The sequence below is a fragment of the Falco cherrug genome, chromosome Z (assembly GCF_023634085.1).
Source record: "Falco cherrug isolate bFalChe1 chromosome Z, bFalChe1.pri, whole genome shotgun sequence".
Lineage (NCBI taxonomy): Eukaryota > Metazoa > Chordata > Aves > Falconiformes > Falconidae > Falco > Falco cherrug.
Genome location: NC_073720.1, coordinates 68,903,896 through 68,930,016, shown reverse-complemented (window position 1 = coordinate 68,930,016; position 26,121 = coordinate 68,903,896). Strand labels below are relative to the sequence as shown.

The window sequence follows — 26,121 nt, the reverse complement described above, 5'->3', positions numbered from 1 at the left end:
CACAGCTTGTTGATTTGCAGCCCAGCAAGGAACAATAAGGTTTACCCTGAGATGCTATGGCAAAACCAAGCTCCCCCCTGTTCTGCAATCAATCGTTTAACACAGCCGGGAGAAATACTGGCTCCACGCCAGAGGAAGAGTTAGTACAGCAGGGACATCCTAAGTGGAGCTGTCAAACTGATGGACCCCATCAGCCATGACAGGCAGGTCAGGAGCTGACAGGTCTTGACCTCCAGGGAAGGGTGGGCTGTCCACCCACAGCGGAGCAGTTTCTGTCTGGGCTCTGCTCCCTGGAGAACCTTTCCTCTTGCGCCAGCTGAATTCCTGGAAGCCAAGCAGGTCTGTGGGGTCTGGCCCTTGAGTTGTGCAGACCAGGTCCACCACCGCTCACCCCAGCCAAGCAAAACGGCTTGCATGGGCTTGTTCCCCACCGCCTGGAAACACCAGGTGATGTATTTCTAGAGGAGTGCAAATAGGGCAAGCAATCATACAAAACGACCTTGGAAGGTCTGGCTCATCATGAAAGTAACGCACAAACCCAAAATGATTAATACACTATGGTGCTATCCACAGAAGGCTTTACCAGTTACACCAAGTGCTACTCCCAGAAATAAGGGTTCTAGAAGTGCTTGAATGTTGCTGGGGTCAAACAGCATGTAGGTGTCATCTTTTAGAAACCAAACCCTACAAAATACCCCTGCTACAGCATAAGCCAGCCTTTACAGAGTAGGACCCCACCTCAAACAGCAAGGCTACAGAATACCTATAAAAGTAGTGCCCTGCTGAAACAAAGTACGTTTGTCTCTGCAGAAGTGTATTTCACTGTTTTTAAAACATGACTAGTTCACGAACATCCAGGGTAGAAGAGATGTTGTATTTTTCACAGACAAATTCTAGTTACAGATCTCTGAAACTTGTAAATAATACTTAGAATACAGAATTTCAAATCAGTGCAAAATGTACAATCAAACACGAAACACATATTGCAAAATATATACAGAATTGTTCTAAGAACATAACCCAAGGACAAACAGATGTTTAAATATGAGAGAACAGTCCATCTTTTATAAATTACCTTTTTTTTTTTTAAAAAAAACCAATTAGTACACTAGGCATGTTATTTCTAGACAAGTTACCACAGCATAGTGACGTGTCTCATTTACAAGACAGACACTGAGAAACAAGTTACATCATTAAAAGCCTGTTTCTGAGACCAATCCACAAGTAAACGCGTGATAATAATTACTGGTTTGAGACACACAATGTGGAAACAGTTTTCAACCACTTTAATGCTTATACTTAGGCTTTTTTTTCTGAGAATTATTAGGCTGATGCACAAAGAATAAGCACTGGAAAATTAACTGTTCAATGGTCAGTTTACCTTAGTATTTTGGGCCACGATGATTTATTACCAATGTATTAGAACATCCACAAGAAATGCTGTAAGACATCTTAAGAGTATCTTGAATTAAAATAGCATTCATAAAACTGCTTGAAGTTGGATGATTTAAACAACCAGAGGTGAAAGACACAGTTATTTAAGCAATAGCTAAGCTGTAATTTGAGAAGACTTAAGATGTCATGGGTGGTTCCTAAGTAGAAGGGACACTGAAATCTGTAGTGAATTGCAAACTCTGTGATGCTTTGCATTCAAAGCAGAGATGCTCCCTTCCAATAATCAGAACTTGGAGCGTCAAGGTATTGATTGCTACTATCTACACCATTGCTAATTAAACTATTCCAAGGATAACTTGCTTTTGGCATGGTCAGAAAGCTGGAGTTATACAGCTATTGCTATGCTACTGATCCCCAAAATTTTGCTTTAAAATAGCAGGGAAGGCTGTATAAGCACCTAAAATTACACAATAAATACTCAGTATTATTCAAGCACCTCTTGCTACCCAATTTGGCAAGACCAGCAGCACAAAGGGATGCCACGGCGAGGCAAGCTGTTAACTGACACAGGCACATGTTGATTTGCGCCTTCTTGCCTTCAGAATGCAAAAGGACTAATACGTGGCACACCCTGTGGACAGTGAGAGGGGACAGTAAGTGCCCAGCAGTCACCAGACTTGTAACTTTTCCCACAGTCAAGCACATGGGCGGGCTTCTCTAATCTTTAACCTGCACTAGTTTCTATGGGGAAAAAGTTCTGCCTTCTACAGCTGATGTTTCTATTAGGAGTTGCTGCCAGAGGTGTAATATGGGATATGCACAATATAAATGAAGCCACATCTTCTGAAATCAAGTTGCCTCCTAAATAACACAGCTGAGCTGACCCCAGTGACATGGTAAAATGGGTGTGTTGCTAGGAGAGCTCAGAGGGATAACTACACCAGTAATGGTGCCCTATTTAAAAATACTTTGCTTTGGGATACATCTTTAATATCTACATACATTTATTTCAAGACTTCAACCCAACTTTTTCAACAACACCGATCTGCTTATAAAACATTCTCATAAATTATCTTCACAAAAAATAAAGTCAATCCTTTGGAAAACATGTTCAATACGACACTTGTATCAGTAGAAATTCTGTCCAACAGGTCCATGGCAGAGAAGTCATCATCCTCATTTAAATCCCTCCAAAGGGAGATAACCAGGTATCTAAACCAGAAGGCCACTATTTCGTTGTCATGGGAAGCAGAAACAATGCTTCCAAAAAACGGAAAGAGTGCAGTTTCAACTGACATGTATGAGTTTACAATCAATAGTCACCAACCTGTAAACATTGAAACTGCCAGTCTAACTGCAGGTCAAGATTAATAATTTGCATTGATTCCACTGCATTCTACACATACAATGGCTACACTGTTAAAAACATACATTAAATAGCAAAAGGAACAAAGGCTTTGAGCTGGATCTCTCCTACCAGCCAAGTGTCAAATCAGTAAATGTTGACATTATAAATAAAACTTGAAAATTACTTTTAAGCATTATAAAATCAGTCTAATAAACCTAAATCTTAGAATAGCAGCCAATTTTTAATTGTTTAAAAATATATATGTGAACTTTCAGTCAGTCAGCTACAAATACACACTGTGATGGGAAGAAGATACCTTCTCTCATTCCCAAGCAGGCTTTCAAGGAAAACACAGTATTAGAGATGGATGGGAATCAAGGAACCCTGCACTCAGAGAAACTCCTAAACAGCTGCATTCTACAAACTTGTTTTCACTGTTACCTGAAAGTGCATTTTTGTATCTGTAGAATCATCCCCATATTTACAAAAAAGTACAAACATTGCAATTTTGCCACACCCTAAGCCTACCTAACCTGCATTTTCTGTTAAGTGCAAAAAGTCTATGAACTGATACATGCACTGGTGCATGGAAGATCAAAGCCTGAAAATGAGGCAATGCTGTCACCATGAATCCAAGGTGTTCAGTAGCTGCCGAGGCTTTGCTGCACAGCTGCTAAATGGCTGAAGTAGAAGCTGAAGTAGAAATTAACGAACAGTCAGAGTGGTATTTTAGAGCAGGGTCTCCATTCCCCTGCTCTTCACACACATTCACCACCACGTACTCATGCCCTTGTTACCAGTTTCAGTATAAAGGCTGGGCCCAAAGCGCAGCAAGGCAGCCTGTCAGAAAACGCAGTTACTGTGAAGGATGAAGGAAGAGGTATGAGGTACGGACTGGAAGAATATACTGCCAGGTCTCTCAAATGCACAACTCTTAACGTATCCCCAGTTTCAGTGCCGGTGTATGGACCTGTGGCTATGCAACACAGGGCACACCTGCTCGCATAGTCAGCACATTACAGAATACCTACGCAGCTAAATCTATTGTGCTGGCAACATAAGTAATTTTTAAGTGTCACAACAGCTCCTTTTACCTTCTCCCACAAAATGAGGCTTCATTCAATGACAGATTTACAAACAGACTGCTGCAGAGTAATGGACACGCATAAATGCTTAGTGATTCCAAACAGTTCATATTCAAAACAAGAACATTATTTGCTCTTTAAAGAAATGCAATCTGTACAATACTTACAAGAGGGTAACTGTGAAGATTTTCTTCACTGAAAAGCATTCTATAACAATTCATTTAGTTTTGTTCCTTACTTAAGTCTTGCAGCGGACTATGCTACAGCTTCTAGTTTTCCAAATGCTACGGTAGCCATTGCCATTGATTTTAGACACACAAAGACTTGATTAAAATCTGGAAAGAGCAAGAGTTCAAATTGTGCACATGCAGTGACTGTACTCTAAGTGCAGTTGTGCTTTCACTATATTGCCATCATGTCTTGTGGAAGAGCACATGCCCATTAGAAGCATCTGCTGGGAAGCTCAGTGGGATCAGTACAAAAGCAAGCTCTGCCTCCTCTCCAAAGCTGATGATAGATCCAAAAGTGAGTGCTATCAGAATGCTGTAACACTGTAAAAGCTGTACAACTAGGCACTGTGACGGGAAATATCATAAGGCCTATTTTTAACAGCATATGTATATAAACACACACATATATACACATATATGAACAAAAGGTTCTTGGCATTTAAACTACACAAATCAAGTATAAAAGCCATGGGTAAAAAGCAGCAAATTTTCTGAAGTAGTACCTGTCATCTCACGGATGAGCTTTTGCATTTCAGTTCTCTTGAGACAGAGGTAATGTGTTTCAACCATCAAAACAGATTTTAACCCACTGACCACCTTCTCTCTTCTGCAGGAGTGGGGTATTGGAAATGAACCATAATTTTCAGGACCCCTCTCTCCCCCATGTTGGCAAAGCAGAGTAGGACACTAGTAGAAGGTCAGGAGTGTGTAATTCAGCAGGGAGACGCTAGCTGTGCCTGCCATGGTTTATAGACAAGGTAAAAAGGCGAGGCAGTGGAGAGAGGATGGAGTGTGCTCAGGATAGCAATGAGCCTCCATCTCTGCCCTGTCCACACCGGTTCAGTGTTCTGGATGTTGATTAACGCCTGTCTTGACAGAACAGAGCCTCTTCCCCAATGCTCTTGTTACTGAATTATTAATAGCACTTGGCTGTGTGACCACTAGATTCTCGCACAAGGTTACTTAAAGACTCAGTGCTGAGAATCACTTATCTGCCCACTATCATGTGAATTGTCATGCATTGTTTTGTTCAATGTAAAGGCTAAGTCAAAATGCTTTGTATTAATTGCAAAGAGTTTTCTCTTTAAGGAAGTCTTACATACTATGAAATAAAATACTAGGCCTTCTCAGAGACCATGTATGATGAAAAAATAAAAAAAACCCATAACATAATAATAATAATAAAAAGAAGTCTTGTTATACTGGTCATTACAGTACCTGAAACTGAAACATCTTAACAGAGGGGTTAAATATTGAGTTTCTCCTTTTTAAAACTTCACAGGACCTTTCCTATCTCAACTGCCTAGGAATCTGTTTCGTCTTCAAAACACACCAAGCATTATTTTATGATGCGTAGAGACATTAAACGCCAAGTGTGTTTTTCTTAAGATACATCTTCATTCCAGTGTGGCACTCATCTGCTCAAAAAACATGTGGAAGCTGGTTTCTGGGAAAGAAGAAAAGGGAAAGAAAAAAGAAAACTCAAAGCTTTCCTGTCCTCCCCCAGGATCCCCTCTGGCAGTTGCGAGAACACATTCGTCCTTCTGTGTCACTTGTTGCCACGACGCTATCCTGTCAGTACGCTATCACTGTACACAGGCTGGTCCAGTGTTCCAGAGACGGAAAATCACCATGGAAGGATACACCACAGTAAGGGGCCCTCTGATTAAAATACTGTGACTCAAGAGTCTCGTGTTATTTCAGATACCAGGCACTGAGCAAAGGGAGAGACAGCCAGGCCCTTAAAGAGCCAAGAACACGAACCACGGTCAGCTGCATGCTGCAGAACTATCTACGTCTGGAAAAACAGTAAGACAGGTTTATTTACTTGGGCTTCACAAGACGGGTCACTACCAGCAAACTTGGAGCCCACGCATATTTTCTGTAACAAAAAGTCAAGTTTTCCTCTCCATTACTGAATCAGCAACTGGAAAGACCATGCATTCTTTTTGCTGCCCTGAGGACACAAAGCAGCTTCTCTGGCTTTCTGGGCAATTGTAAACAGCAATCTGTTTCAGATTTCCTCTCTAATTAGCGAGCTTCATCCTGAGAGGGCATACCCTGAAATACAACTTCACTCTTACTAGTTGTAATGCTGGTACTAGGATGTCAGAAAAGCTCCAGCTGATCCTTCAAGACCAGGTTCTGAAGCAGAGACAACACTGTGTTTAATGATCAGGAGATGAGGATTTTAGGTCTGTACTACCCACACCATCTCCTTCATAGCATGAATCTAGTTTGCATGTTGAATAAAAAGGCAAGTTGTAGTCCACATGGTGGTAGCTGAAGAACAACCCTAAAATTAAATTAACAATTTAAACAATAAAACAGGCTCCATTGAAAACAGGAGTCAGTCCTCCAAATACATCTCTACCAGAACACTAAGAACAGAAGGAATCACTAGACAGGAAGGAGAGGCTGTGGGCAGCTGCCATTTTTGCATGGCTCTTTTGTCAGTTTACAGCTTTAGCTGTATCATTCTGTTGCTATAGATTGCTATATTCTTGTAGCACCCACATTCACGCCCTTGTCTGCACTGTGACTGGAAAGTAGAAAGCACAAGTGATGATCAGATTTGCTGAAGTTGGCACAGTGCTTAAGAGTACAGACTGACCAACAAGACCCAACAAGAAGCGCCTCAGAACGTAACTGGCTCCAATAGAATATGGCTTTGGCATATACACTGAAGTCCCCTGCAGCAGCTGGAGCTGTTTTCCTAGATACTGAGTGACAGCAATGCTCCTCAAGCTGTCACTTGAGTGATGAATTCGTGCCATCCATAGCTGAATTAGTTATTACCATGCAACAGAGGACAAGCTAGCCCACTGGCTAGCTAAGTGGGCTCCCGACAACACAGCTTAAGTAGCTCCAAGCAGCAGATGCACACGAGTGGCAAAATGCTGCAGGCCCCCTGCACAACTAGCTCAGAGGGGCCCCTTGTGTACGATGTTGACCTGAGGCGAAAGGTTCAGTCACTGGAGAACCAGTGGTGAGATGAGACAGCAGAGATGTGAGTGAAGATCAACACAGCTATGGCCACGGGCAGCAGACGCGTGCAGTGCATGACAGGAGCAGCATGTCTGCTCGAGCACCAGCCTCTAGCAGTAAGCTCTGAAATAGGTACTGGACCCCCACATCTTCAGCAGATGGGTAAGCACAGAGAGGTGACCTCAGTCTCACAGGAGGTGACAGAGGAACAGCCTCTGAAGAGCACACACTCATCCAAGTGAGAAAAGACAGCCACTGTGCCCCTGTGCCCACACCTGATGACACCACCCACCAAGGACCTGGGAAGGCTGGCCAGGTACATGAGTTTTCATGACAGCTATCACATTCCATTATCTGAAGCCTACAGAATATCACATGCACGCTACAGGCTTCAATACCTCCTAAGGCTCCTCAGTGAAGCTATGCTGTACTTCAGCTCTAACATATGACTGTGCTAATTTACTTAACACTAAGGTATTTCTTTTACCCTAATTAGCGATGATTTTTTTAGTCCTTGAGCTTGAATAACAGTCCAACTGTCACAAATTAATGAAAATGAAACAGCACAAGTAAAGACAAGAAGAGAGGCCTGCTGTCAAAGATAATGGTTTCAGTGATAGAAAAAATCAGTATAATGTAATACTGCCTTGAGTATTCTTGTTCCTTTTTTAAATTAGAGTGGTAGCTGCTGAAATTCAAATAGCTTTTAAAACAGGCTTTGACTGAATAATGCAGGAGAAACTAAGCTGCAGTTGAGAACTTGCTGTACAAGCTACTTCCCCTTCATTCATACTGTCCAAACACTGCTGAAGCGAACTCTCTGAAGTATTTCGACTCAATTGTTCTAGTACTTTATTTCTTCCCTGTGCATGGGACTCCTTTTACAGAAATCTTCTCTCCTGGGTTTTGTATTTTTCTCTTTACAGTAGCGCTGTTTCAGCTGTGCTATTTGGACTGATCCAAGGAGTTCTCAGCAGCTCATTCTTTGCATTTTTTTGGTTGGGAGGGTACTGCGAGCATTAATTTAAAGGAACACATTTTCATTTATGGCACAATGCACCAAAAATTATCTACGGAATGATTTTCTTTAAGAAACAGCTGGGAAAAGAGGAAGAGTCTTTGTGAAGGTAGATGCAGAAATCTCAGCATCTTGGAATCTCTGTTTGGCCTCATTTTCTATATACATGAAAAACCTGGGAAATGGCTTATGGAAAAGCAACCCAAAGGAAACATTTCAGATGAGACAAGTACATAATAGTTATTTGTAATAATGAGGCACTGTCTTTGAAAGATGAAGTAGAACCCAGTCCTGTCAAAATGTAATGAAAGGCACGCTCATGAGCAACCCTCTTCACTAGTCGTCTGCACTCCGTTTTACCGAACCATCTTCGTATCTACAGTAGGTGTGCTGCATTATTTCTGAACACAGGTCTCCACTTAGCGTCCTCCTTCAGAGACTGACATGCTATCCACTCTCATTTCTCTCAGGCTTCCAGTTTTTTTCTGTTTCTGCTTGGATTTTTTCAACATATGGACCTAAAATGGAAAGTTTTAAAAGTGAATACTGAAATACCTGTAGTCACCTATAAGCAGATCTAAGAGAACTAACTAATACACAAGTAAAATGTTGGAACTGCAACAGAAAAACATTTAAATACGCAACTATCTGAAGGACCTATTTCCTTATAAAGCTATAGGATTAATTGGTTTTTTACATAAACATACATACACATGTATGTGTATGTGTAAGGATATATATGTGTGTGCATATATGTTTATGTACACAAATATACATACACATATATACAGATAACACTATTAGTCACTAACCTGATAGAAAGATAGAAATATTTCTCACTGGAAGGAGAAATCAGGTTTGTTCTCTCTCTCTTTCTCTTTTCCTCACTTTCTTTCAGGAAAAAACCAAAGTTTAACATATTCCAAAATATTTGAGGGATGACCCTCTTTTTCACCCATTTTTCCTCTGCAAGGGCCATCGTTCTGGTAGCCCTCCCAGCAGGGCTATGTATTCTCCAAGACTGCCTGCAGCAACAAATTTGTGTGAGTTAAAAAGGCATCCTTACAGTAGCAGGCAAATGTGTAGACCGGTGTGCACCAGAGTCAACTACTACAAAATGTTTATTTCACAATTTTGATGTCAGTAGAGAAGTTAAATTCTTAGGTAGCTGATGCTCTTTTCCTTCTACATATACATTGAAATATCAAGGAAAACCACACACTGATCACTCCCAGCTATCTTATTCTCAGCACTTTCTGCTCCATGATTCAGCTTTCTCCTTTGCTGCTCTCTGACAGACCTTCCCTCCTCCAGCACTGCCAGCAGACTGCTTCCTACCTGGTGCACTGCAGTACTGCCATGGCCCTCATAACTGTGACCTACCTAAAGATCTCAATACAGGGGAAAAAATTAAGTCAATAAGCTGAAACTCGGGGACTACTACTTTAAACACAAGCGTCATCTGAGCCAGTGGAGTGGGCCCTCAAACCATTCTCTGTAGAAACTGCTACATATTTATCCAACAGCTACCACACTGTGCCAACCAACTCTTTTAAAGTGAAGCATCAGAACACAACGGACAAGCAAGATAGTATGATCATATCCACTGGAGAAACAAAATCAACTTGCTAAGAGAAACCTACAGCCAGTACCTTTGGTCCTGCAGCAGAAATAATAATCTGGCCAGGGGCCTGAATCCAGGGCTCTCCATCAACTTGAACTGGAATTGGTTTTAGCAGTGTTACACGAAAGTATGAGCCTTGGGCTATGCGGATTCCTGATCGAAAACCACCTTGGACTTGACCCTGTGAGGAAGTAAAGACCATGATATCAATCAACCCAATCAACAAGAATCACAAATATTAGCTGCATTAAAACTGAGTGGATAGAATTTTAGTCTCATCTGACATTTTAAGTTTCAAGTAAAAGAATAGGCAAAATCAAAAAATAAAGGCAAAAAAATGCCTTTACTGATGCAGCATTAATTATTTAAGTTAGCACATGAAGAACAATTCAGATAACCCTGCAGGCTGCCAGAAGCAAAATACACAGTTTTGCACACTGAAATCATCTGCACACTCAGGTTGGCCAAGAAGCATGCACACACAAAGGTCTTGTTTGCTTTTACCTCTCCCCTCCATAATGAAGTAAACACATTTTCAAAACAACAAACTATACACAGAGAGTTCGGCACATGTGAAACTCAGAAGTCTATCAGAGTGTTTTGCTAAACTCAACTCCACATACATACATATAAACTAAACTACATATGCATATACTTGGCTACAACTAATGGCTAAGTATTAATTGTAGAAAGTGAAGCAAAGTGACCTTTGCTGCTACACATTCTCATAGGGAATGCATACAGACACCAAACACGGTGGTAAAAACCTTAAAAGAAGATCACAAAACCAGAGCATGAGTTTGTTAACATCTAACTTCCAAAGCAATGGGTACACTCCTTGTTCCTTGTAACTTCACAAAAATTTTAAGGATCTCTACCAAACCACTTCTTCTAATGCAGTGCTTTATATTTGTCTTCTTTAAAAGACCTAAATTACAAAATGGTAAAGTGGGCCAACACCAAAGATTGAGCTGCAGTTTCAAGCACCCACCTTTCAATTTTTGATGGTTGTATGAATTAGTTGTCTCTAGTTACCTGACCACATACACTTATTCAGCAGCAGATTTCTTAAAATAGTGAGAGAAACATTAAGACAATCACAGAATCATGGAATCATTAGGTTGGAAAAGACCTTCAAGATCATCAAGTCCAGCTGTTAGCCCAGCACAGCCAAGTCCATCACTAAACCACATCCCTAAGCACCGCATCTACATGTTTCTTAAATACCCCCAGGGATGGTGATTCCACCACCTCCCTGGGCAGCCTGTTCCAATGCTTCACCACACTTTCAGTGAAGGAAGTTTTCCTAATCTCCAATCTAAACCTCCCCTGCTGCAACTTGCAGCCGTTTCCTCTTGTCCTGTCACTTGTTACCTGGGAGAAGAGACCAACCCCCACCTGCCCACAGCCTCCTGTCAGGCAGCTGTAGAGAGCAGCAAGGTCCCCCCTGAGCCTCCAGACTAAACACCCCCAGCCCCCTCAGCGGCTCCCCACAAGCCCTGTGCCCCAGCCCCTTCCCCAGCCCCGCTGCCCGTCTCTGGACACGCTGCAGCCCCTCTACGTCCCCCTTGCAGAGAGGGGCCCAGACCTGAACACAGGGTTCGAGGGGCGGCCTCAGCAGTGCCCAGGGCAGGGGGACGGTCACTGCCCTGGTCCTGCTGGCCACACTGCTGGGGACACCAGCCAGGGTGCTGCTGGCCGCCTGGGCCCCCTGGGCACACTGCTGGCTCCTGCCCAGCCGGCCGTCACCCAGCACCCCCAGGCCCTTTCCCACCAGGCCCTTTCCAGCCGCTCTGCCCCAGCCTGTAGCGCTGCGTGGGGCTGGTGTGACCCAAGGGCAGGACCCGGCACTGAGCCCTGCTGAACCTCACACAACTGGCCTGGGCCCATCGCTCCAGCCTGACCAGGTCCCTCTGCAGAGCCTCCTGCCCTCAGGCGGGTCAACACTCCCCCCAGCTTGGTGTCATCTGCAAACTGGCTGAGGGTGCACTCGATCCCCTCGTCCAGATTGTTGATAAAGGTATTAAACAGGGCTGGCCCCAATGCTGAGCCCAGGGGAACACCACTTGTGACCGGCCACCAGCTGGATGTAACTCCGTTCACCACCACGCTTTGGGCTTGGCTGTCCAGCCAGCTTTTAACCCAGTGCAGAGCACACCCACCCAAGTCCTGAACAGTCAGTTTTTCCAGGAGAATGCTGTGGGAGACAGTGTGAAAGGCTTTAATAAGGTCCAGTTAAAAAACATCCACAGCCCTTCCCTCATCCATTAGGAGAGTCATCTTCTGGCAGAAGGAGATCAGGTTTGTCAAGCAGGACCTGCCTTTCATAACCCCATGCTGGCTGGGCCTGACCCCCCTGTTGTCCTGCATGTGCTGCATGATGGCACTGAGGATGATGGTGCTTCACTATCCTTCCCCAGCACCAAGGTCAGCCCTTCTTTTAAGATGGGTGTCACGCTGGCTAACCTCCAGCCTTCTGGGACCTCCCCAGTTAGCCAGGGCTGCTGATAAATTATGGAGTGACTTGGCGAGCTCCTCCGCCGGCTCTCTCCGTATCCTTGGCATATATAACCTGCCATCCCACAGCACTGTGTTGCTAACAGCAGGCCATTGTAAAAACAGGTAATACATGGAAGAATTGAAGTTGCACAAACTGAGTCATAATATTCCTTGCAGAGCTGGCATACCATCTGCTTCACGTACCGTTCAGATCAAGAACATCTACCATCAGATTCTCAGAGACAGGTGTCGGAAAGCCTGTGGCAGATGATTATAAAGCCATCCACCTGGAAGGAATGTCTGCTCTGATGAGGTGATGAGGTATGACAAGATTTTTTGAAAACACACTAAGTGAAGAGTGCGTGGTTTTGTAATGTAAAATAAAATCTTGTTCTTATCCCATGAACGGTTTTGTTTTGACACCATGATACTTGTTGTGAGAAAGCTAGTGTATTCTGTAGTACATATATATGTGCATTTCATCTGTATGTATACATGCATGTTTCTGGCCTCGGTTCAAAGCCTACACAAGCCACAAAGCATTCGCCTATGCCCTTTTAAGAAGTTCTTCATATTGCTATTACTACTTGTTACCCAACCACAAGTTTCTTCTGTTTCCATTCCATCTGTCATAGTCTGGCACCTTAATATGGACCTTCAGGACAGGCCAATGAACAGGCAACAAGAAGGCACTGCAGTCCATGAGCAGGCACACCAGCTGCAGTTAAACCCCTCACATCTGAATGCTTTCTTCAGAGAAAGCCAACACTGCCCATAAATTCTGTTTATGGTCTATAACCACTTCTGTGTGATGCAACAAGTACCTGAATAAATCATGGTATAACCGTAACATGGAGGCATACTTTTTAGGACTAGGCACTTGCAATGCACTGTCTGTTACAAAATAAACCACTCCGAGAAAATGTATGTTTCCTCTGTTCTTACTGGAATGCCAACTTACCATGTGAACGACGCCAGTCACACCAACAACTTCCAGCAGGCCATCATCAATGCGCGGTTTCTCAAAGCGGCTATCACTCTCAGACCCCCAGAGATCAGCTCCAGACCCCCAGCTGCATAAAGAGCACACCACAGTGACTGCCTGCAGATGTGCCATCTGCCACAGGGCACCCAGCCCAGTACCCTGCTAGGGGTGGCTCGTTTGCCAGACTTCAAAAGCTAGACATTGCTCCCCACCAGCTGGAGGAGACAACACAGCTTTCCTGCGCTGTAGAAGCAGCAAGTGTTTTCCTAAGATTTGGAAGACTTCTGACCAGATCTTTTAGGAGTGAAAGAAGGAGTCAGGTAAGTAGTTTCCACGTGGAAGAAAAAGAACAGGCAAGAGGAAAGTAACTTCAAAGAGCTTTAGTTTGATGGGAAATACAGGCTACAGCTACGCTAACCCTTAACTTCCAAGACTTAAGAACTTAACACAGATCTTACTGGTCTTGACAATACTCACGGAAGCTACTGAGGAGAAACTAAAGCTGAAACAACTAGCAAGTTTTTATTCTTGTACCTGACCAAACTCACTTGCAGTTAGGCAGGTACTCCTGCACTTCAGTCCTCTGAAATGCTTCTCTCGACTTAACACCATGTTGCTTTTCGTGAAGTATCAGCCCTTCTTACTCAAATAATTTGCTTATTGTTTTAGTGCATTGACTTCTCAGTACTAATCGTGATCTTTTCTTCTCCATAGTTCTCATGTGCAACGTATACTTGTGTGTATGTGCATGTGCACATACCTGCGTGTACATGTAAATATATATATTTGAATAAAAAGTTGGAACATTTTCAGAATAAAATGGAAAGATATACAGGTAGTTTAAGGTAAGAGTGTACTTGAAATGTATGGCAGCACTAATTACCTGCTGGTTCTGTGCAAACAGAAAACCTGCCTCTACCAACAGCACACCTAAAGGAAGCCAGATTTCCTGCAGATTTGCCTTCCTTTCCTCCACAGCAGTAACTCTAGCTCCCTGCAGGTTTCAGGACAGCCCCTAGAACCCTGTAGAAGGTATGTGAGCGGTGGGTTTTCCACAGCTACCTGGGTAGCATCATCAGCTCCACATATACTGACCAGATGGCTGTAGTACCTAGACAGTGTTTGACAGTTGAATCCTGACTGGCTTTCACTGCAGAAACTGCTTAGATGCCTGGTCTCTAGCATGCCAGAAAGTGTGTGCAAGCTGATCATCTTTGATCCTTCTACAAGTCACAGAGAAATCCAGTGGACCGTTCAAACAGTCTGGGGGAGGTAGAAAATGGTAGTGGAGAGAAGCCACAGGCCTACAACCATGCCTAAAAAGTCATGTTTCACTAAAAAACTGGTCCAAAAGAAGTCTGAAGACCTTTAGTGAGGAAATCATTCCAAATTGCTGTTAGAACACAGAAGAAGTAGCAAATGTGGGGGGTTTGCCCTGGGAAAACAAGACAGTACTACTTTTATGTGGAGTAAGCTTGTGACTTTCAAAGGATCAGAACGCTGATGTCAAAATAGTATTAAGAGCTATCTCCTTAGCTGCAGCTGCAAAGCCAGTGAGTCACACTGTAATCAAAAAAACCTAGTAACAACCATCTATTAATATAGATCATTTAACATTTTATCTAGCCATTTGGCATTTGATACTTAAATACCAAGCAGCATTTCCACACATAAAGCCACATATACATATTCATCCACACAGGCTCCTTCCTCTCCTTGTTACCTGGGTATATTAATAAAAATGAGTCCTTCTATACTTGGTAATTCCACCTCGTGCTGGTCCACTTGAAGCTTTATGTCTTTGTGAAGATTTCTGGTATGACTTATCTTCTGCAGCCCAACTTTCACATAAACTCCTTTGTTGTGAAACCTAGGAGCAGACACACATCCTGTAACTAAAAGGTAAAGCCCAGCCCAGCACTCTTCCTCATATATATACCAGTACTGTCCTCTAGCAGGTAATTACGTTTGAAGAGTTTTTCAATTAAATGCTCTCCAAATTCTTCCTAATTTTACTGCAGAAACGAGGCACAAGCTACAGACTGCTACTTTATATACTTTTTGCTTAAGGGATGATTCGTGCTGTCCAGGCATGTGGAGATCTGTGAAATTTTATTACAGAAACATCATCCCTTCTTATAGCATTACCTCAATGCAATGCCTCTTTGAAATGTAAACTTCTCCACTGAAAACCTGTATTTTTAATTAAGACCTAGAGGTCTTCAGGAAACATTTTAAAATGTTTTCTCATGCAAATCTAGAATAATTGAGGCACAAAACCTTTGCAAGGCTTTGCTTTACCTATTTGAAATACACTCAGCTGCAGAAACTTAAAACACACTTAGTAATGTTAACCTGTGACAGAGCTCTAACACTTCGAATTTTAAAGTAAAAAAAGAGAAAGATTTCATGGCAACCCTAGAAATGTCAAAATATTTTAAGAATAACACAAACAAATGTTAGTTAAACACAGTAAATTCTTCTAGAATGTAAATCTTTGGATACATGACCTTCAGGGCAACCTTAAAATAAGAAGTGTAATTTCCATTATTTGACCCTAGTAGCACATGGGTGTCATTGGAATCCAACCCTGAAAAATCTCTCTAGGATTACATGTAAATCCTGTAGACATTCAACTAGGGAAAGACAGTCAGTTTAGCATGTGGGTTATAGTCAACTCTTCAGACAGACTGTTCAGGTCTTTTGAATTATTACATTGGGAATTATTAGTCCTACATGCTAATAGTTTAAACAGCACTGAATTAAAGGTATCTTATGTAACACCATTTAATATAGGTTTCTACTCCAGACAAGATGTATCTATACTAAGACAGGTTTTGTCTACTTCGGATACAACTGAAAAATAACACAAAATTGGTGGGAAACACAATACTTCTAAATATTCCCAAGAAGTACTAATTTTTGTTGCATGAAGAAGGAAGCCTGTAGAAACTGAAAGAATACAACTGCAGACACAGTCCTGAATTATGTGACTCCTAAGAGACACTTATGGACCACTGAGGTCCACAAGATCCAGAAACGTTGGGTAACAGCACCCCACACAACGAAGGGTAAATCTGTCAGAGATTAAATCCCATCACTCCTGTCCTGCATACATATTCCACTCCATTTCTGTATTATTAGGACATTAAGACTAAATAATAATGTTACCATGCCAATTTGTACCCAGTGGTTTTGAAGGTGACAGAAATACTTTATGATTAAAATGGTCAGCCAAGTTGGAAGGGTCATCTTCACACATCAGTCACTAGAGACAATCATTACCCCTCTTAGCACATCTACATGTGGGACACAATCTGGGGAGAAAGTGCCAGTGGAAGGCACTTCTAGCAGCAGCCAATAACGCACTAGCTTGCCACTTGGGCAGAAAGAATACGCATCTCCTAAAACAAACCCTTGGTTAGACACATTTTGCAGACAGTAGTTTCACCACAGTTAATTAGCAAGGTGGGAAGGAGGAAGCTGTCCTCGGAGCAGTGTCCAACACCTTATCTGTGCTGAAAGAAATCAAGGTTTATATTAGGTGAGACCCACATTGCAGTCACTGCTGTAAATGACACTGATGGAGATAAGAGAGGAGGGCAGGGCATTACATGCAGCTCATCCACCCCCACGGAGCCACCTAGTCCTTGCATCAGATTGGCTCTAACACTCGCATCATTATGTTATCCCATAACCATCTGGAAGGCTCTCTAGAGTACAGATATGGAAGTAACATCCTACTGCTCAGATGAGTATGAGGGAACCACACAGCTCAGGAATCACCCTTTGGTTTGTTTTTCTACAAAAAGATGCACTACAAGCATAGCCAACACTCATATACTACCTGATGCCCCACTGTCTACACCCATAAAGCTACATACACCCTTTCTGAGGGGCATTCAGAAGGCTGAACTAATTCTTCAGTTTAGCAAATTTAATATCTCAGAATAGATGAAGTTAAAATGTAATCCTCTACAGGGCCAGTTTAATGAATTATGAAAATAAACAATTTTAAGTATTGCATGCCTGTATTTATCCTTGCTAGAGCAAATTGCAAAACACCTGTTACTTTTAAAAAGTCCCATGAACAAGGCTCCATAGACTCAGGGAGACACCACAGCATCAACATACACCGTTGGTTTAATTATCTCTGTGGCTGTTGTCTGAGCATCAAGCACCTCAGGTGGCCAGAGGAAGCAAGGAAGGCTTGCTTGTCCTGCTGCTAACGACCAGAAGAAGCAAGTAACTGCTTTCCAGGCTTTCATGAATACAAAATAAAGAAGCCAGTCCTCAAGAGCTGTAAAGACATGAAGTAAGCTGATGCAGAAAGCCATACTTTTCACAGCTCTTGCCAACTGCTGCACACCTAGAAGGGTAGGTTGGGGGAACTCTTTTTTGAAGGTGAGAGGTAAGAAATCTGCGTGCCAGGCCTTTTTAAATGAACTGCGATTTCCCATGAGCACTAATAAACAGAGAGGTAACGTCCCTCAGCAGCACATCTCTCAGAACTGCAGCACATAGCACGGAAAGCTATCAAGCGGAACAAAATGACCGCCTGCGGTCTAGTCCTGCAATTCAACAAGCCCACCACTGGGTGGGAAACCACCACTGCAGAAGAGCTCTGACCAATAATTGGCATCCGATGGGGTGCATTTATTAGGGTGATTTTACCGTCTGGGAAAAAACTTTACCAGGTTCACATACAGAGGACCCAAAATGGAAAAAAAAATGAGTTAGATGGTGGCCATTGTAGTATTTTAAAACCCACAACTGACAAATTGAACCAATACTTTCAAAACTTTCCCCAAGCAAGAGACAGAACGGTTCTGTATCTTTGTAAAACAATTCCAAACTTGTTTTAAATCATGCAGAATATTCTTTCTGCCTAACCTTACATCCAGGAGACTGCCTGCCATAGCAGTCTCCTTCTAATTTTGGATGGCACAAACAAGATGTGGTCTCTTCTGTAACAGGCAACCCTAAAGACTGCTCCAGGATCCCACGGGAATACAAGAATGAAGACAGATGCCCTGATCCTTCAAGTTTTGCACTAAGAAACAAATTCACATAGCTTTACAACAATGTAAAACCATCACTGCCACAACACACACTATTCGTATCTGCCCTGTGATGCAAGTTCAGCACTGAATGCCCTGGAGGCATGTCATCACTGCACTGTGAGCTGCTAGCCAAAGGTAAAGAGTCCTGAGCAAGTGGAGAGATGCTACAGTGTGAGGCCAGAGAGCACACAGCTCTTAGGACATCTACCAGCTTAAGGTCTTGATTCAGAAGAGCACCCAAGCCCATTTTTCTTTCAAGGACTATCTGCAATTTCTGTTGCCACAACCTGAAACTTCCCATTCTGCACTCAGGAGCTGCCAGTTTACAGGCCAGCAGCTGCTGCATCTGGCATTAAGTAGCCATCCTTCTTAGCTAATTTACTGAAAATAATTTAAAAAGTGCTACTTGCTGGCAAGAGTGTCTACTTGCATATCCTGGGAAAGGGTAAAGCCAGGAATTTTAACAATCATGGTCACAGACAGTCAAAGGCAACAATCATGTGTCAGTACCTCAGTACCAATTCATTATTTCATGTTCCTTTTCCAGATCTTGAATCACAGAAATATACAGTCCTTCAGATTCACAAAGAAAATAATAGTCTTCTCTTCTTTCCCACATGCCCTTCAAGACACCCTGCTGGCTTGGTGTCCAAACAGGCACATAAAAGGACCAAGCCATTGCCCAGTGCACTGCAGGTGCTGAACACCGTGAACTGACTGAGATGAAGATTCAAGGGATGAAAATCACACAGGGCAATAAAAGGCAAAGTATAACCCTTAAATACAGTGGTAATAAGAAAGGATACATTTTTTACAATGCTGCAGCTTTACCAAGTCAGAGTAGTATATTTTAAAGGAAGAATGAACTCTTACATTATATTAATTGCACAAGTAAATCTAGAACAGTTTTATACACTAGAATAGGCATTGCTATATGCAAACTTACTGCACAGGTTTACTACCTATGATGTTTTCAGTCCAGTGGATTGAAAATACAAACGAGTGCCTAACAGTAACTTATGTAGCAAAACCAGTATCCTGTACTATTTCATTTTGAAAAAAAAAACATTAGCAATGCCTGTAAAGATAGACAGCACACTGCACAATAGGTGGGATAACACATTGTTACGCCCATAACCGGTCAGAGAATATTTTTAATAGTTAGAATTTGAATAGAACATAGTTGTAGCTGTCTGTAACTCCCTCTGGCAACTGAAGAAACAATTTAGAAGACATTTACTCAGAAACATAGGAGAAAGCAGACAAAACCAGTGTCTACAAGGAATTACTACCCATTAATTACACAAATGTGTTTCTTGTTCTCATAATTTTCAGTGTTTATGGGAAGAAGAAAAAGTACTATTATGGATTGATCTGCATGCCACGAAGGAGGAAGGTCTCTCTCCACACCTTTTTAATCATGCAGTCTTACTTGAGATACAGAGATTTTTTTTATCCCTATTACCAGCACACAGAGGCTACCACAGCATAAGCAAGGGTGGGAAAGGGATGAAGAGGTTCTGAACAGTATGTTTATTGCTCATGTAGCAGCACTGCCCCCCTCCTGCTAAAGGCTTTGAATAAAAGATATGACTGCTACCTCAAAACGTCAATGAACTCAACATTGGAGTTATTGGGACATAAGTATACTGAATAATAACGACAGGGCTTCCAAAAACTGCTTTGGTGCTCTCTTGGTAAGGAAAAAAACCCCAAAACCAAAAAACCAAATACAACCCCCAAATTCTGCGTCTATGAGTACCTGGCTAACAGAATTGCTCCCTGTGTCAGCTCTGACTCAAGCAATATTGTTTGTAGATACCCGTAGCATTTCAAGATTACCAGCCATAGTGTAAGTTGTGCAATGCCACACAGTTGCCCTTCCTTGTTTCCCCAGGATTACCTGCTGTTAAATTTCCCTGGTTCTTCTTCTCTAGCATGATGAAAGTCCAAGCTCAACTCTGCATCGATGCCAAGACCACAGTAATTGTTCATCTGTACAATCTGACAAAAAAAAATTTGTATTATTTCCTCCTTACATTTATAAATGAATAGGTTCTGAAGTTTTTCAACAAAAGCAAGCTTTGCAGATGATCCTTTCAAGTCACTTGCACCTTGACAGATTCTGGAAAAATTTTCCAGAAACACTACACTAAAAATAAAGCTGTACGGACAACTGCTGACATATGTAGTAATTACTTCCAAAGTCTTCGAAATTTAATCTTAATTGCAAGTAATAAGCATAATAAAACATAAGTAAAAACAAATGCAGAAATAAAACCAACACAACTTCTCAAAGCAATCCTATGCAATAACTATACAAGTTGCTGAACACTAACACCACTATTATTTTTGACATCAGCCATGGATTTATCATGACATCACAGACACTTCCCCTTACTTTGGAAGGTGACCAGCTTACACCATATGAGTGAAGAACCCAACTTCACTCACTCAGCTGCATTTTAAATAGCTCGCTATACACCAGTCTCAAGTTTCTACAGATTTCAACCATTTCTGCAGTTAATTCTTCCTTTGCATGCCAGTCCATTCCACAGCTTTTCTATCCTAGTCCTTGAGTCTCCCACCCTTCACCTTTAAAAAGCAGATCAGGCACTCAAGGCAAATCAACGCCTGCCTCCACCAAGTGAAAAATAGCTGGAACTTGAGCAACTTAAATCTTCCAATTAACAAATAACACCTAGGATTTTCCAGCAACTGGACTAAAATCTTAAACAATTCTACCATTATTACAGTTTCCTAATTTCTTTTTGCTACTCCCTCATCCAATAACTTTGTTTTGTCTGAAGAGAAACAGAACCAAGACTTACACAAAGCTCTGAAGTCACCATCTACAACTAACATTTTTATTTTCCTTAAGAGAAGCAAGTAATACAAGCCAAGGGACAGGGACTTTCACACAAAAAATAAAATGGATGCTAAAATAAAACAGATGCCACATATATAGACAAACAATGGCAGTAAGATGACAGAAGGATTACTTGCTGTATATGCTAGCAACTCCTAGTCATTTTTTAAACTGTTGAAGTCAAGATGAGAGTACTTTTTTGGGGTGAGGGGTTGTGTTTTGGTCAACACTTCAGCTCCACTAGTGTTCTGAAAAGTGTTTGGCGTTCCTTCAAAAGCTTTTCTTATTTGACAAATAAATTTATTTCCAGCTTAAGCAAATACGTATGCCATTGCCACTTTATAATCCTCCACCAGATACTTTTTGTCAAACAGCTATGCAGTCTGTTCTGCAGCCCACCAGTCCTATCAAAACTGAAGCACTAGACACAGAGGTATGCTGTATTCACTAAAGAATAGCTCAGTAAGGCCCAGGCTCAAAGGCAGGTGAGCAATAAAAGATTAAACTATGATTAAAGATTATCTATCCTCTTTATGATTTTCACTAGAACAGCAGTTCCTAAGAATTAAACCCAAATAGTGCTCAGCTCACCTTTGGAGGCTCAGGTTCTGCAATGCCATTCTCTGCACCTTCAGCTGGCTCTTCTGCATCCAAAAGGATAGTCCAGCGATCCATAAGAACGTCATCCGCCTCATCCACGGAAACCAAAATCGAGTAGGGGTCTTCCCCACTGTAGCCAGCTCCCCAGCGCAAGACTCTCCCTAAGTCATTACCTGGACAACAATGAAGAACCCCAAAATGCAACTGCATTTGACAGCCTAGCTAAAAGCATCAAACAATGCATCAGCCCTGACTTACAAATCAAACTGCATTAGCTCCAAACGAGTCATGGAAGTAGTTAGATTGGAGTGAAAAGTTAACAAGCAGAAAGAATACCTAAGCATTGTAGTGGTCGCACCTGTGCTTAGTATCACATATAGATACACTGTCTCATCTCAAAAGTTTTCACAAGAAGGGATGGAAAAACCTGTTATGGAGTTGAGAGTCAGGGAGCAGCTGAGTTCACTGGTTTGCAGCAACGGCAGATGCATCTGTGGTTGTCAAGGGGAGAATATTTTGCCCTCTCCAGCTCCTGGACACTCGCAAATACCCATACCAACACCACTGCAGCTTGGTTTTCCTTCAGAAAGTGTGACTGACATTTCCTTGAAAAGCTCATCCTGCATTTGCAATCCAACACCAGCCAGAACTGAGTTACAGTATCTCTATTGCAAGTGAGCTGTTTGTCGGACAGGTAAATAAATATAAACCTTCTGAAGGACTTCTACCCTCAGAAGAATGGTGCTTGCTGTAATTCTCACCTGTTCCTAAAGGTAAGATGGCAACTGAGGGCTCTGAGCATGCCAACTTGTGCCTGATCTCTTCCAGTGCACCAAGGACCCAGCCAACAGTGCCATCCCCTCCACACACCAACACTCGGAAGGAGGGGACTTTAGAGAATGTGTGAAACCTTGAGAAACAAAGCAAAGAGAAAAATAAATGTTATAATGTACTACAGGAAAAGCAAAGCCTCTTAATATGCTATTTAAGTAACATATTATTATTGGATTCCCGACACCCCACCCCGCCTTTACCACCGTTTTCAGCATGAACTTCAACAAAGTGAATCGAAAAATAGGAACTTTTAGATAAAGCTGTCTAAAAAGAGTGAAAACCACATGCTTCTGAGAATCTTCACAGCTAGAGTTAAATCATTAATCACTTCCTTTTCCACTAAAGACACAGAGATCTAACTATTCATCATTCCAATGTGAAGACCTGTAACTCTGAATCCTATTGGAGGTGTTGATTAGTTGTGGTTGTGTTTTTTTTACTTAGTGATGGGACTCATATTTTCTTCTGCATAGTACTATTTTCCTGGTCGCTCTTAACTTTTGTGCCTTTTCATCCTACATACCGAGTTATCCGGCAAAGGAATTTTTACTTCCCAATGCACAAGAAGTAATGAACAAGTGGAAGCATTTTGCTATAAAGCTACAGAAGAATTCCAAGGGCAAAACTAAATGAATGAATTACTGAAGTTGCAGCTTGAGCTGCATTAGAAAGGCAACAGAATTAAACAGTTCTAACAAGAAATCTAGTTTCTGCAGCTTGTTTTCCTTGCATCCTGCATAAGCTGTGTTTCTTCCAAGAAAGCTCTTGTTTTGGAGAGCTGTTATGTCAGTCCTTTGTTAAAGCAGTGCTGAAGGAATGAGGCTACTCTGAGTAGGCTACAACCACCACTTTCAGTTTTATGAAGCTGGTAAGAAAGCAGTGTTGATTAAATCAAGGGATCAGTTCCTGCCTCCCTACAAGCGCATTGTGTTCTTCTGTTCCTTATATTTAGGTATGTTGCAGCTGTGATCAGGCAGGCCTTGTTAATTCTGCAATTGTGGCCATGTTTCAAGAGTCAAGATAGAAAATTTTATACTTTTAGTTCCCAGGATACATCAGAGGAAATAAAAGCAAAAATGAGCCCTCATTGGGCAATGTGACATTTCTCTTTCCTCCCCATTAGATTACAAAATATTTTTAACAATTATTAAACCTGTTTTATTGCAAGGTGCATATGACTTTCCCAAGACTGGGCTCCATTAGACTTAACACAATTATACACATCAGGAACTACTCTATTCTCTTTTCTTTAGAGAACCCAAAATTTACATTTGTTTTCATAAGGAACCAGTCAGAAGGAGGGATCCACTGCGCTGGTCTGCAGACACAGAACAGAAGCAATTTACATCTTTGTAACAAGTGAACCTGACCCATTCTTTCAAAAAACAACAAAACAACATAAATAAAACCAGATTTTTAAAAAATATGACTTACCCAGGCAGTGGGCCACCATTCGTAAGTTCAAAGACTTGATGTGGGTTTAGCAGCTTTCTAAAACTGTACAGCAGATCCCGACCTTTTAGACCTCCACTTTTTGGATTCACAAATACAAGAAGTGGGCAGCAGTTCTGTGGTATCTTGGAAGCCTGAAAGAAGACAAGAAAAAGGATTATCCAAAACCATGACTAGCCAGAAAATTATTACTGCATCTCAGATGTATTTCCTGATGTTTCAGATGTATTTCCTGATGTTTCTTTGATGCTTAGTAAAAAAAACCCAGATTCAATAAATAAAAAGAGTCAATGTCCAAACAGTGGACACATTAGCTGCTGATCTTGTTTTTCTGGGAACTGAAGTTTCCTCAACCCACTCCAACTACATAGTTGAGCCTAATGTTAAAAACAAAGGTACTACAAGTAGTCCTTCCTACACATTTTCAGTGAACAGTCTATGCCAAAGACTAGTGTGAGGGATAAGGTACATTCCAGAGTCATGTACAAGTCAAACACTTTCCTTGCAAAGACAGAACTTCCCCCAATACCAATTAAAACACCTGTCTTAAGTCTTGTGGTCATCTTAGACCACGTGTTAATTTAGAGGGACAAACCATTTCAAAGCGAGGGTGTTCAGGGTAGACACTGGCGTGCCCCTCCCCATGAAATAAGATGCTGAAAGCTTCTTTTAAAAATATGTATTTAAAAATTTTAATCCGGAGGATCTGGTGCCCATACCTTACAATCCTCACACCTCTACTGAAGCTGCTGATGAAAGGGCTCTCAAAGCACAGCTGTGCTGCAGGGGAGCCTGATAACCATCCAGAAACCACTCAAAAGGAAGTCACTCCACATGGCAGATGAGGGATTTCCTGGGGTACTCCATGGCCTGTGTGGGAACGGTACCTGCAGCCTCACTGGAGGTCAAAACTTCCAGCCACCAGAAGCACTCCCTCAGGACTGGTTTCCAGCCAGCCAGGCCATAAATCATGCCATAAAATGATCTGTAAATGCTTCTAGAAAGATCAGAAAACACCAGCACACCTTTCATCCATCCTTCCACAGTGCTGTGGGGCAGGTATGTGCCAGAAAAGTCCATCAGGCATTTCAACAAGTGAGCTTCAAAACTGAAATGTTTGCCACAGTCCCTAGGTCATGGTAATTTGGATTTACAAATTGGACAGCATTCAGGGAACAACAACTTGTCATGCAGCTGACAGGATGGATTCAGGGAACACAGCAACAGTGCTAAATATAAGTCAATTTAGACAAGAATGATTCAGGGGGTGGTGAGGCAGCAGCATGACCGCAGCATGCAAACATGTAGAGAGATACCAACAGCTAGAGAGGGGAGGAGGCAGCATCCGGGGAGCCTGTTGGCCACTGTCTTATAAGCGACCAACAGAGCACGCGAACTAAGGTAAAGAATGGAGAAATCAGGACAAATTAATGAGTAGGTCTGTGGGGAAGCAAACTAGAGTCTGATGTTGAGATACCCCACACCATCATCTACCTGTGAGCTGATCTGGATGCTTAAAAATAAATGATTGTTTGGGGCTTCTCAGTATTTGAGAGATTTCCTGAAATTTTGCTTTCCTAAAAGAGCTGGGTGCTAATCCTCTGCAAGTCACACCCTGCCAGATGTGTCAAGGTACCCACAAACACATAAAAATCCTTCTCCTCTGTGTCACTGCCTGCACGAGAAATGCCCTCTGCCATCCAGCGTGACTTGCAGGCATAAACAGAAAACACACCGTGCAGAACACTAAGCAGGTAAGAAGGCTGGTGGAGCAGGTACACATTTCTCTTCACGCCCCTTCCTTCCTGGTCCTCTGGATTCTACCAGGGACATTCAGATTGAAAATATGTATGTTTTCTCTAACAAAAATGAGAAACAGGGCCTGTTTTGGCTGACAGAGACAGAATAGACTCAAAATTTTGTTTTGCTGGAAAGGTTTCACTGCTGGCAGAACAACTAGGCTGGCGAGACAGAGGCTGCAAAGCTGTCCATGCAGCTTTCTCCAGAGGAATCACCTTCAAACTATACTGTGGTGACTGCTAGGTCAAAATACTTCTCACCTCCACATTCACACTTTCTTGGAAAAGGGGAAGCAACTACTCAAAGTGTGCCCAAGCACAACAAAGGTAAT

General features: G+C 42.1%; 1 protein-coding gene across 2 annotated transcripts in view; it reads right to left on the bottom strand.

The window, feature by feature from the left end:
• Window positions 1–855: 855 nt before the first annotated feature.
• Window positions 856–26,121, bottom strand: part of DGKQ (diacylglycerol kinase theta) — a 109,110-nt gene continuing 83,844 nt past the window's right edge. For both annotated transcript variants that reach the window (XM_055699517.1, XM_027811788.2), the window contains exons 16-23: window positions 23,973–24,124; window positions 22,466–22,614; window positions 21,696–21,877; window positions 20,139–20,239; window positions 14,896–15,042; window positions 13,149–13,260; window positions 9,717–9,869; window positions 856–8,582 (exon numbers count right to left, since the gene is read on the bottom strand). In XM_055699517.1, coding sequence (XP_055555492.1) covers window positions 8,484–8,582; window positions 9,717–9,869; window positions 13,149–13,260; window positions 14,896–15,042; window positions 20,139–20,239; window positions 21,696–21,877; window positions 22,466–22,614; window positions 23,973–24,124 — 1,095 coding nt within the window. In that variant the 3' untranslated portion in view covers window positions 856–8,483. The remainder of the gene's footprint in view (window positions 8,583–9,716; window positions 9,870–13,148; window positions 13,261–14,895; window positions 15,043–20,138; window positions 20,240–21,695; window positions 21,878–22,465; window positions 22,615–23,972; window positions 24,125–26,121) is intronic.